This window comes from Lingula anatina, chromosome 2 (genome assembly GCF_051362555.1).
Source record: "Lingula anatina isolate TDL-2025a chromosome 2, LinAna3.0, whole genome shotgun sequence".
NCBI classification, from domain to species: Eukaryota; Metazoa; Brachiopoda; class Lingulata; order Lingulida; family Lingulidae; genus Lingula; species Lingula anatina.
The window spans coordinates 45008369-45021968 of NC_141768.1; the positions used below are offsets into that span (position 1 = coordinate 45008369).

The following is a 13600-nucleotide window of genomic DNA, read 5'->3' on the forward strand; positions in this document are numbered from 1 at the left end:
CAAAAGAGGGTATTTTACATTGAATGCTTTGTGTACTTAGATCAAATTTTACCCAGAATGGACCTTTTCTGACAAAAAGGGCGATTCTTTCTGACCCCCTCCCCAACGGGCCTGTTTAATGATGGGTCTTTGTAAAATGCACTAGTACCTACAAGTTTTTTTGTTTTCCATTTACTAAACAGATGTGAAACATATAGTAACTAAGGCATATCAACCATGAAAAGAAATTTGCAACACATGGTCTTTCTTGTGTTTATTTATTTTACAGTATTTAAAAATCCTCAATAAAACATGGATGAATAATTACATTGCTACACTCAGTTGTATCAAGTAAAAAACTAGAATAAATCACATTCACCATATATTTATTTTTAAAAACATTGACATATAGAAGAAACTATATACAACATAAAGCAACATAATGCAAAAAAAAAAAAAAAAAATGTAGAATTCATAAGCAAAATCTGTACAAATATTTTCATACACTCAAGTAAAAATCAGTAAGATTTAGTTTCCATAAAATTACAATAATGAATTCTAGCTGCCTTTCCCTTTCAGTTCTCGATACAAATAAATTTAATATTTATAATCATAATTGAGTTCTCTTTTCTGTCATAGTCCTCATATTTTATAGCGTAACCCTCCATACAATCAACTCCCCATATGCTATGGAGAACAGAAGGCTCCCATTGGGTGAAAATCTCACCAAGTGGACCGCGTCGCTGTGGCCTACAAAGTCTTGAAAACTGCCTTCAAAGTAATCCATAAGTTTCACCAGGCGCTCTGAATGAAACAAAATAAAAAAAAAACATTTTATTATCAAAATCCAAGAAAAATTTTAGATCTTCATCTCCCGAGATCTAAGTATACTATTTTCCTTGTTTTTCCTCCTACGTGTAACAAAAGGAAACTTTCAATTCACTGCCATTATACATGTATTACACTATACTACTTCCTCTTAGGCCCCATTCAGAATAGGGGACTAACTAGTCTGAGGGTCAAATATGGCCAACCCACTTGAATACTTCCCCACAGGATATCTATTCAGTGTCTATTAGCAGATTAGACAGCAAGCTTTGTAGTGGGTCGCGGTATAAGACCCTCGGACTAGTTAGTACCCTATTCTGAATGGGACATAGTATATATAACCAATTCAGTCTAAGACTCCAATTCCACAGATTTTAGATCGATCTATCCCTGTGGGGAGTCTCACTAGATAACTGTCAGCTTAGCCGGCTTAAATGTCTGTCCCGCCTACTGAAAGCTGTAAGGGGGTGATTAACTTTGGTGCGCGCTCGGCTGACTGCAATTTAGCGTGAACCCCCAGGGAGTTAGGTCTATCTAAATCTTAATCTCTGGATCGATCTAAATCTCTGGGAATACACCCTAAGGCGACTCACCGTTCACAGCCAGTCCAACCAGGCTGCCAGTGGGGGAGAGATCCATGCTACTGGCCCAGTGTGTTAGGGCGGCAGTTCTCACCACCTGAACAAGAAATATGGCACAAGATACAGTACAGAAAATATAATGGTATTTTACTGCATCAAATAAATTATTCACAGCTAATATAGGCAAAATTTGCAGTCCAATATTTGGTCTTTCTACATGTAGAAATCTATCTAAAATCCTATTTTTACCTGTTGTTGTGAAGACCTGTTACATGTAAAAGAGGATTCTCTTCTATTTTTCTATCATTTCCCCTCAAGGTGTTTACTTTTTCTTACATAATTATACCATTAAAGAGAAAACAATCAGAGTCAATAAACAGTCACACTAATCACACACACAAAAAGGTTATCCTGCATTCTTACCTTCCTCTGTGCCATACGATAGAAATGGACCAGCTTCTGCATGCCATACCCAGTGTACACTATGATGTCTGGTTCATCCACAGAGAACCTGGCCAGACTGGGAGGCAACAGGGAGTAGGAATTCTGGGGACAGACAGACAGACAGTTGCTATGGTTACAGTGTACTTCTTTATAAACTTTAATCTATTATTTCAATATACAAAATTCACTCTGTAAAATTTCTTTCGGCTATAGAGTTAGATTATTCTAGATAATAAAAATGCTAAACCACTTCGATGGACTATGTTTCAAAAATAGTTAAATGTGAATATATTACATTTTTCTCAACCAAATTATAATAAGTTGAGTTTTAGGCCATGTTCTATCCTGAAGTAAGCCCAGATATTAATATTATCTTCATCTGTACATATATATTTAAAAACACGAAAATAACATTTTGAAAGTGTTAAAACACTTCTTTGTTCAATATTGTCTGAACAAAGTATCACGTAATCTTGTAACCCAAAAAGTCGACATTTTATTTAATGATCTACGAAATTCATTCAAACTGATGAAATTATTTTTTCATTATTCAATACAACTTATCTCCTTATCGCTAATAAGAATGCGCTTTTATATAGAAATTTTATATAAATAAAAAAAATATTTTTCAGAATTAAACAAATCTACCTCATCTCCTTTCTTGAGAACAGTGCCATCTGGTGTGAATCCAGGAGCAGGGAAGGTCAACCAGTCCACCAACTCACAGAAGTCCTTGGTCCAGTCTGCTGACCACACACTAACCCGGCGGTCAGCACTGGTGGCCAGCCACAGAGAGGGGGCACTGATACCAAAGTTACTGTCCTGAAAAATAAATGACAGATGGAGAAATTAAGTAGAAACAACCTAGACACAGCAATGCATAGATAATTTTAACTAAATGCTAAAGTTTAAATTTAGCACAGCTAGGAAGATGCATATTTGTTCAACTCATATTTATCAACAATTTGACTCAAAATTTTGATTTGGCTAAAATATTTCAGCTATTTGACTTGAAGAGGAGATTTAATTGCCTGTTGATAACATATATGTAACATGTACAGATTCACCCTCAGTGTAAGGGCACATATTTTTACTTAGTAAAATTTATTCCCACATACAAGACAAAAATTATGAACAGGATTTATGCAGTACTATTTATTAAATGTATATAATGAACTGTAAAAGATACAGAACAATATTAAACCACTACTTATAAGCCTAAAAATATCTATACATGGAAGTATTTAAAATAGAACTGCAAAGTAATTAGTATAAAAGGTTCTGGACCAACATACCTCCTTTAATGTGACATCAATGTTGGTGATGGGAGCTCCCTTGTGGTCACTGATCACCCTGACAGTCATCCCCGTGGTGGGACTACTGACCGCTATGAGGCCGTCACTGCCACCTGACAGCAACATACGACCTAGGGGAGACAAAGAGCATGTCTCAGTTTTGTTAATATCAGAAGTTTTACCAAAATCTAAAATTTATTTTAATAGTTTGAACTTCAATTTACATGGGTGACACTATTTTTCATACATAACTGATTATTATTTAAAGAAAAAAAAAATAAATAAAACCGAAAAAATAAACATATTTTCTGATATGTTCGTTCTCATCGCAACCAAGGGCTTGTCTTAAAATAAAATTATGAGTATGAAACAGAAACTTCTCTGAAATTTTCACAAATGTTACAGTAAACTTCTTCAAAAGTTGAAAATTTTCTGCAGTCTCCCATGTAACCAAAAGAACAGGGATTAAGCCAAAACCATCAGTCTTACCATCTGAGGAAAAGTTGATGGCGGTGACGGTGACAGCGTGAGGATGCATCTTGAGGATCAGCTCCACTTTATTTAGGTCAAACATCCTCACTGTGCCGTCGCTGTATCCTGCAGCCACATGTGGAAGTAGTAGTTTACTGGGCTCTCTAGAGTGGGACACCACTGGCGCACTGGTGCTGAGGTTACTGACAGTGGTTCTGGTGCTTTGATCAGATCTTGGTGGTGCAAAACACAGACATGTACAGGCCTGGAATAAAGATTGAAAAAGATATTATATATATATATATATATATATATATATATATACCTCTTTTACACTTGCACTGACTGTTTGTATAAATACCAATCCAAATCAAATTTATACAAGATTCTGTTTACCTGCTCCATGACTTGAAACTGTAGCGTTTGCTCCCTATCGTGTACAGACCACATTCTGAGACTCCCGTCATCCCCACAGGTGGCAAACAGGTCATCATTGGCAAAGGCCAATCCATTGACCTACAGAGAGAATGTTAGATTACAATATGACTTTTAAAATGTACTTTAGATTTACACATGCATAAAGTAAATATTTGCCAAACATATTCTTATTTAACAAAGTATGTGGTTTTTCATCAAACTTATCATTTAACACATAAAGTTCTTTCCATAACACACTTGTAAATGAGCGTGTAATATATATAAAAAAGAGACAATGTCCCAGACTCCTTACTTTGGTCATATGTCCTGTGACCAGTCTTATGGAGGTCCTTTCTGTCCAGTTGATGTACCACAGTGTGCCTGTCTCTGTGCCAACTATACCCTGGAAAACACACAGAACACATTGTACACAAGATGAAAATAAAAAGTATTGTAGTTATACAGAATTTGGAAAAGAACCATAAAACCATCTAAGACCATCTAAGTGGTAGGTAAAAATTGTTTTATATCTCAGTAAATTCCTTCTTATCAACTTAGTGCAATTCAGACTGGTTTCCTTGGAGTGTCTTGAAATGAAATTTAAGTATTAGTGCTTTCCAACCAAGCAAAAAATATATATCACATCAATTCTACAGAAAACCAAATTTCATAAATTTGAAATATGACAATATTGATTTTCCAGATAAGTTAGTTAATTTATTTGTAAAATCAAAACCATGAACTAAAATTAATGATAAATTGGACTTAAAGCAGCAGCAAAATATTTTACATTTTCTTAAGCAGAATTTGACTAAAACAGACACGAGCCTAGGTTTCAAAAACACCTCTGAGCATTTGTCATGGGACCCAACACCTAAACTTGATGAATCTCAGAAACCATCAGAATTGAATAAACAAACGCACATTTCCATGGAAAAAGCTCTTGTATGCTAAAAGCTACTCAGTCAGAATGAACGCTGCCAAATAAAATTCAGTCAAAACCAACTCAAATTCCAATAAAGCCAAACTATTTGGCAAAACTTTTATATCCACCATGTCTAAAGTGTCATCAAAGGCAGCACAGGAGATGGGGCCATCCAGATTCATCTCGTCCTCCATAGTGAGTCCCTCTTGTCTCATGGTGTAGTGACTTCCTGGTAACTTTAACTCTCCAATTCCAACCACTGACCAAAGCCGGAGGTTGTGACCAACACTGCCCGTCACTAGGCGACCACTGCGGCACACTACTGCACCTGAGAGTGGAGAAAATAATTTTAAAATGTTTATGTCTGAGTGAAATAAATAGCCATCAAAGCAAGGTCCTTATTGCTCATTTAAAAGAAATAGTGACAAGATGGCTACCCATTTTACCAATAAACTGACATGTCTATTTGTCAGTCACTTGCATAAATAATGGAAAAATAAAGAAAAGTTGAGTCATTGTACAACTAAATCACAAATCCAAATCAAAACAACATACACAGTGACAGCAGTGTAATATATTTGGTCAAAATATCAAAATTACTAGTTGGAGGGGAACAGCAGCAATTTTCAATCAGTATGCCTACCAGTTCTAGTGACAAGCAACTGGGCCGAGGGTTTTAAGAGACTGAATGTGTCAACCAATCAATTCAACTCAATTTTACCTATTTCTTTGCCGTCTGCCTCAAAATGCATGAAGCAAGAATTGTGCCTTGTGTCCCAGGCGGTGACTTTGCCATTGTTGGTGGTGATATACAGGGTGCTGTCTCCTCCATAGCATGCAGCTGTGAAGTCCACCTGACCACTCCCCTAGTAACATATAAATTTTTTACTATGTCTGCAAACAGATTTATAATTTGTATTATTTTTCTTGTGAATAATCAGTTTGTTTGTTGTGTTGACAGTGTATTATTTGTCAGTGGATTTAAATAATCTTTACATATAACATATTGTTTGGCACATAGATATTTCCATAGAGTGCATCATGAAAGAATCTATCAATGTAGGAAAGTGAACACTAATTCCATATCATGCTAAGTTAGCCAGTCTACTTGGTAATAAATTAAAGTCACTTGACATGATTCTACCATACAGCTAAAACCAAAAATATTCCAATATTGAAAGTGACAATTTCAAATGTCCCCCACCCACTTACCATGTGATGTGTCTGTAGCACCTCCTCTGGCACCTCTGCCTCATGGACATTCAGCACCACGTCAGCCCCCGTCTCGTCTAGCAACCAGAACAGCACACTCCCATTCTGCCCCACTGTGACAAACTCATTCATGGTGTAAGGGTCAAAGGTCAGCTGGTGTATGGGGAGGGAGGTGTGGGAGGTTGTGAGAACAGCATAGGTCTTCGTATCCCATACCACAACTGAGCATTCTCTGTAGTCACCTGATGATGAACAAGGAAAGACAAGCATTTTATCTGTGCTTATTATATTTGTCTCATCCTATCTTGATCCCTGGATAGCTTGCTTATTCAAGTCTGGTGCTGAGATTACAAAAGAAATAAAGGTTGAAAGTTGGTTTAAGAGTTAGGGCGAAAAAGTGTAATTCTTTTTTTCAATCCAGAGGAAATTTGCAGTTGGTCATTAAAATAAAGTACATATTATACCAAAAAAATCTGACATTTCTTAATTTCTCAAAAAAGGTGTATAATGTAACTGCCTATGTGCATCTTTTTTCTTTTTCTTTTCTTTTTTTTTTTTTGTCTTTAGGTTTAAATCATGTTTTACCAGCAGGGACTGGTTTCAACAAAGAACTACAGACTGGAAGTCAGTCATGACAGTTCTCTTTTAAAACTATGCTCCCAGGGTGGCATCCCCCTGTTACACTCACCTACAGAGATGAGGAACCTGTCATCCCTAGAGTAGGCCATACACACCACTTCCTGTTCATGATGACTCAGCACTTTATGACAAACCATCTGCTGAAGATCCCACAGGCATATCTGACTCTGGGTCAGTCCTGCTCCGCCACTGGCCGAGGCCAACACCTGGAATTGTCAAAAATACTGACATTATAATTATCAACTAACATGAATTTGCTAGTCTATTAGTATAAAAAACAAAGCAAGTTTTGTGATAATAACTAGAGATCAAGCATGGAGGCTAATAACAGTAACAGATGGCAGTACTTAAAACTTATTTTATGTTGGGAATACTGAAATAAAAAAAAAACATTAGCAGGGATTAATTTGCTCTGAATAACTGGAGACAAAGAAGTTGACAAAGGACATAGGAAAGTATCAAAAACACAATTTAAATCCATTCTATGAAGCATATACATATATGTCTTTTGTTCATTAATAAAACTAGCACCACTAGTGTTATCATCAATACAATATCAGTATTAAGCCCCACCCACCTGACAATCATTCTGTAAAGCTAATACATTAATATCAGTATTAAGCCCCACCCACCTGACAATCATTCTGTAAAGCTAATACATTAATATCAGTATTAAGCTCCACCCACCTGACAATCATTCTGTAAAGCTAATGTTGAGATCTCCTCCATGTGACCTATAGTGACAATCATATTGAATATTAACAATCAAAACTTTGTATATAAATGCATAAATGGTTACAGTTAAGATTCTCAAAACCCAGTGCCACTTCAAACATGTCATTGCTCTTCAAAAAAAAAATATATAAACAAAGGACTAAAGGTTAAACACTAAACTCTGAAAAAAGTTGTGAATGTAAGCTGTGTGAATAAGGCTGCACTTGTTGGAGAAGGCTTACAGCACATTAAAACTTTTCCAGAGTTTTGACCCTGTTATTAAAAAAAATCTTGATTGATGAAGTCATGTAATGTCTAAAAGACATAGCTGATGAAAAAAATCCTATCAATATATAATCTGATTTTGTTTAATCAACCAACTGTCCATTACAAAGACATTACTGTGGATTGGGACACTTCTGATTACTTCCCCCACCTACCTATGAGGTGCCTCTGTGTACTCTGACTTAGGTCTTCTACTACAATTATACAGCCACAAGTGTAAGCAAAGAAACCTGAAACGTAAATTATACCAGTTTTTTTACATCATTACACTGTTGAGTTAAACAAAACCTGATGGCAAAATAAATAAATAAATAAATAAAAAAATAAACCATTGGAGGAGTCATCAGTGACAAACAGGAGCTGCCCTTGTTAAAGGAAACACAACACTGTTACAGTCTACTGAAAGGCATCGTAAATCCACACAGATTTTCAATAAAATTGTATATTACCTATTACATGTCATATAGTTTACCTGTATCTGGCTGCCAGATCATGTTGTCTCTTCCATTGCCATTATATCCCAGTACAGACATCAGCTGTAGGCCAGCCTGGTTAGGGGGAGCAACATAACGGCGCTAGAACAGATAATATTTCATGTCTGGTTTTATTAATGTGTACAGTTAGGCTTTGCATAAATGCAATCACCATAATTATTGGGTAAAAAAAATCTAAAGCTGGCCCCTGTATAAAATTGTAAAACTGGCCCATGTGAATTAATATAAGTTATCCTGCTTTAATCTTTTTTTCAAATCACCTGTGCCAGCTGACAAGTCTTGGGTCTGGGTTTGAAGTGTTTATGTACAGCAGGTGGTGGATGAGCCATGACTCCGGCAGACTTCCTGAGACTTCTGCTGCTGACTGTGGCACGGTGCTTGGCTGGAGACTTGTACCTTTGGTGGGGCTGTACTTGGGGGCTGTGTCCCAATGTTTCATGACCTACTATCTCTGCCACCTGGAGGGGAAGGATTGGATTCAATGACCTTTTTGAACCTATTTGTTACCTAGAGTTATCATTTTTACATGTTTCAATTGTTGGGATTATGTTCAAGTTCCCCTGGTACTGGCTATGACAGTTTTACCATCTAATAATAATAATAATAATATTAATAATAATAATAATAATAATAATAATAAACAAAAGAAACAAAAAAATATAACTCATGTGTACAGTACTGAGAGATCATTATTATATAATATAAATATCTATAACCCATGTGCTACATGCTGATTCAGTTGCATACAAATATCTTTAATCATTAAGTAGACATTATGTCATATGTCCTACGCACTGATTCAGTATCTGTGGTCTCTGTGTCCCCAGCCTTCTCCTGGAGCTGTGGTCCAAACAGCACCTCCTCCTGGTCTTCATCAGGCTCATCAAATCCCACATCTAGACCAAGATCATGATAAATACAATATATGACATGACGTAATATATCAAACATAGTGTTATATATAACAGCAGCCAAATATAGCTCTGTGTGTGTGTGTGTGTGTGTGTGTGTGTGTGTGTGTGTGCGTGCATGCATGTGAGTGTGTGCATTTATGCATGTGGATTAGGGGAGAGAGGGAGTAAACATGCAGCAGGGCTTAAATATTTTAACGAATTACTATTATATCATTACTAATACTTAAATACAGTCAAAACCATAAACACGAAAATAAATCACTCTTAACATTCCAAATTATTTCTATCCATAATTATACAAAGGCTCAAGGATTAATAGATACCTCCATTAGTGGTCTTGTGCAGAGCACTGACTTCAGAGATCTTGGGGTCATATTTGGCAGGTTTGGGGGGACTTCTCCTGGGCATGTCTGTCAGGGACATGTTCAGACTTCTACGGACTGGGCTCTTGAACTGGACCTCCTCTCGCTCAGCTGATACATAACATGTTTAAAGCAAGGTGAGAATGGGTTTAAAGCTTTATATCAACTAGAAAGCTTGATACCCGCCATTACAACTGATTATTAACCATTATTATTAAATGGTCTTTTAATCCAAATTCAATATCACCTCCTTCAACCCAGGGATTATGTGGGATACTCTGAACACTCTCTTATTGGTGAATTTTCTGTATGTGTATGTTCAAAGTAAGTGTATGGAGTATGAGCACATGTGTGTGTGTGTGTGAGCGTACGTGCATGAGAGAGTGTGTATGTGTGTGTGTGTGTGTGAGGCAGGAACTGTTAAGTGTCAAAATGATAAATTTCCTAAGGGAGACTCAACTCACCATCCTCCCTCGGAATGTAGCTTTTCACAGGAGTTCTGCCTCTGAAATGACAACATACTTTCCAATAAAATGAAGCTGGAATAGTCTTAGACCCCATTCCCAAAGATTTTAGATTGATCTATCCCTGTGGGGAGTCTCACTAAATTACTGTCAGCTAAGCTGGCTTAAGCGTCTGTCCCGCCTACTAAAAGCTGTAAGGGGGTAATTAACTGTTGTGTGCGATTGGCTGACTGCAATTTAGCATGAACCCCCAGGGAGTTAGGTTGATCTAGATGGATGGATCTAAATCTCTGGGAATGCACTCTTACACAAAGAGAAAAGAAAGACCATAAAAGACATTTGAATCAAATACAAAGGGAAAGAAATGTTAATTAATCCCCCCCCTTTTTTTTGAAAGCACAGAATTGGATATTGGATATGAATAACATTTCTTTTTGAGTCAAAGAAATCAAATATGTAAAAAACCTCACACCGTGATCGATTAACAGAACTAATACTGAGCAGCAGACTCACTCCAGTGTCTCCACCTCTCTCTTGTTAGCCATGAAGTCCCAGAGGAAGATGGCCTCCCCAATGCTGACTACACCTAGACTGTCAGGTGTAAACACCACCTTGCTGATCTTCTCTGTGTGACCTATGAACACCTGGATTTATCAATTAAATTAATATAATGATAATAATAAGATTAAGAAGCCGAACATAAAAATTTTCTAATCTCCACCCCCCCTCCCCCAATCTCATTCACTAAAAGTTGAAAAGCGTATTACAAGTATTCTAAGGTGAATAAAAATCCCATCTACTTTTTTTCTTTTTTTTTTTGTTATATTGAAGAAAACTAAGACGTTTCACAGTACTGTCGTAAAATCTATTTGCTGAATCATTTACTATGAATATCTGTTTTAGTTTTCTTTCTGACAAATTCAGTATCATTGTTATAAAATAAACAACATCTATTAACCAATTTCTTGGGTTTTAAGATCTGAAGTACCTGAAAGTTAAGGTCCAATCTCATGTGGTAATCCCAGACTTTGATGACCCGATCCCCTGCTGTGACAAGATGGCGACCATCACGAATGACGTCAAGGGAGGTGCAACCACTACGATGAATGTTATTCATCTTGAAAAATAAAGTTGAATTAAAACAATTACTTTATTTTCTCAAAAACTGTATAACTTTCATTCAACTATTTCTTAATCTATCTATGGAAGTGAGAAAAAAAATTGATAGCCTGCTACAAACAAGTTCTATATGGTCTGAAGTTGGCCATAACAAGGTAAGTACGGTAATGTGCCAAGCATTTCGACGGGCCCAGTCAATCCGACCACAAAAATTATTTTATAAAATTAATTTTTCTGGACTCAAACAATTAGTCCATACGTCAAAATCATGGGACAGAATTTTTTTCTTGTTTCGATTGTTCGACCACATCGTCTACAAGACTCGGTAAATTTTCAAGCCAGTGAAATAGACGCTGCATGCCTCGGCCCTTTGTCAATTGTTGTCCTTTCAATAGCTCTCGTCAATGAGGAAGAAACAATTAACTGAAGATCTTATCTGGAAGCATGACGTACCTGTCTTTTCCTTTGTCCCCGATGACAATAATAGTGCTTAAAGACATACAAATTTTGCTATTAAGCAGACTTGCCCTCGCTGACTGATTCATCACGCCCGTAACTGGGGAGGGGGGGGGGGGGGTTAAAAAAAGGTCTATTCTGGATGAAACCAAAAATCGACAGTGGGTAGAATGCGTCGTAAACACCTTCATATAGACCATATATCGCGTTTGCTAGCAATAAAAAGTTTGGGAAGAATAAGCAATTTATTTTCAAGTTCGATTGAAATATATATGCAGATGGGGAAACGTTCTTGAAGTCAACACCGCAAGATCTTACATTTACTACAACCAACCGAAAGATCAGTGGGATCGACCGCCCAGACTTCTTGGCGCCAAATACCACGCGCTGTCAAAATCTGACGAACACGTGTCGCTGTTCACCTACATGGATAACTGATTTGTCAACAATAAAAATGACGTCTTCCTTAACTCCATGGGAGCTTCATAGAGAGTTCCACTGGGTATTTACGTTACCTGTGAGTCACTTTCTATTTCCCCAGATGCATGAAGTGTTGATAATATTCAGCGTAATCCATGACGAACTCCATTCCTGTGACCCCCTCCCCCAAAATGGGATCGTCTTCATTAACATGTGGTTTGCGCTATGCTGGAGCAGACCAGATAAAACCAGTCTCTCATTTCTGCATGTGCTCAATTCTCACGTCAAATTATAAATGCACCTGTTTTGTGAAAATTATGGCAAGTAAATGCTTTTTTTTACGTTCGGGTTGTATCAGTGGGGTTTTCAATATGCACCGCGGTTTGTGCACAGCGAGAGTATATAAGTGAGAAAATCGGAAGAATGCCAGCAAAATACTGTATGTCTATCGGCACAGGTACGCTTCGTATTTTGCCTTTTTTCAGTATGATTTTATATGACATGCTTTTTAAAAAATAAAATACTTAATAGTAATTTGAAGTTATTACTGATTTCCGTTTGAGTACCAGTTGGTATTCTTTGATACGGGTGATTGAATTTTCTTCGGAAGTACGTACGTCTACGCCTCGACGCTGAGCAAGCCTTGCGGGTTGAAAACTGATCTCAGACTGGTAAAAAATTTCAATTCGGTTGACTTCAGTTGTCATATTAAAATTCAAATAGGGTGTACGTAGATCACATAACTAGTCCACTTAAGCTACCGGTTTCAAATATAAGTGACCGGCCTTTGTTTACAACACCTGTCTCCGGGGAAATACTCGTCCCACTTGTGAAGCGCATCATGAAAGTGATCGTAGGTGAGGGAAATATATAATTAAATATTATAATTGTCGTCTTTTTTAATGTTAAGTAATGTTAGCACATATTGTACACAGCAAAATAAGATTTCAGGAGGATAAAACATGCCTGAAACACATGTTAGGCGAAAATTGCGGCTTATCTTGCGTAACACTTCCGGTAAAATGCAATACTTCCGGAAAGATGGACGTTTTGGCAGATGCCCCTAACAATCCGACGATATCAAAGGTTTCCATTTGCTGTATTTTAATCAATTCGACCAAACTGACATTTCCATGAAATTAATTAATTAATCTTGGTCGAATTGTTTGGCATATTACCGTAACCAAGATCTGACATTTAACGTATGTACAACTATAGATGGTAAAAAGGAGACTGGTGTTAATTCGTTATCTAGGTATATCTAAGAATATAAAGGATACATTTTGTACACTATGAATAAAATATTTAAGCTATTTTTAAAACTATCATCCACCCTTTACAAAAAAGTTTTTTGGTCTTACTCAAGATGAAGAAAAAAATACATATTTCCTGAAAAACAAATCACCTCTGAAAGCAGACGACCTGTCCTAGCATCAAACTTGAGCAGACTATTTGAGGAAGTGGCCACCAGGAGGTGTCTGGTATGAGTTGGAGCGTAGTGCACCCTCAGTGCTGTATCTATTATAGTACGGGTGTTGTCTGCGGGGTTCAGAGAGGTGATATCTATTCTGAGGACCTGAA

General features: G+C 36.9%; 1 protein-coding gene across 2 annotated transcripts in view; it reads right to left on the reverse strand.

Annotated features, from left to right (window-relative positions):
- Positions 1–241: 241 nt before the first annotated feature.
- The window catches only part of LOC106160820 (WD repeat-containing protein 90-like), a 58056-nt gene continuing 44697 nt past the window's right edge, over positions 242–13600 (reverse strand). For both annotated transcript variants that reach the window (XM_087006934.1, XM_087006933.1), the window contains 22 exons: positions 13425–13595; positions 11013–11141; positions 10538–10668; positions 10025–10065; positions 9522–9671; positions 9080–9180; positions 8545–8742; positions 8263–8365; positions 7946–8020; positions 7479–7525; positions 6841–6997; positions 6153–6394; positions 5662–5806; positions 5069–5268; positions 4329–4418; positions 3995–4114; positions 3617–3863; positions 3128–3258; positions 2481–2654; positions 1812–1934; positions 1401–1485; positions 242–783 (listed from right to left, as the gene is read on the reverse strand). In XM_087006934.1, coding sequence (XP_086863060.1) covers positions 629–783; positions 1401–1485; positions 1812–1934; positions 2481–2654; positions 3128–3258; positions 3617–3863; positions 3995–4114; positions 4329–4418; positions 5069–5268; positions 5662–5806; positions 6153–6394; positions 6841–6997; positions 7479–7525; positions 7946–8020; positions 8263–8365; positions 8545–8742; positions 9080–9180; positions 9522–9671; positions 10025–10065; positions 10538–10668; positions 11013–11141; positions 13425–13595 — 3015 coding nt within the window. In that variant the 3' untranslated portion in view covers positions 242–628. The remainder of the gene's footprint in view (positions 784–1400; positions 1486–1811; positions 1935–2480; positions 2655–3127; positions 3259–3616; positions 3864–3994; positions 4115–4328; positions 4419–5068; positions 5269–5661; positions 5807–6152; positions 6395–6840; positions 6998–7478; positions 7526–7945; positions 8021–8262; positions 8366–8544; positions 8743–9079; positions 9181–9521; positions 9672–10024; positions 10066–10537; positions 10669–11012; positions 11142–13424; positions 13596–13600) is intronic.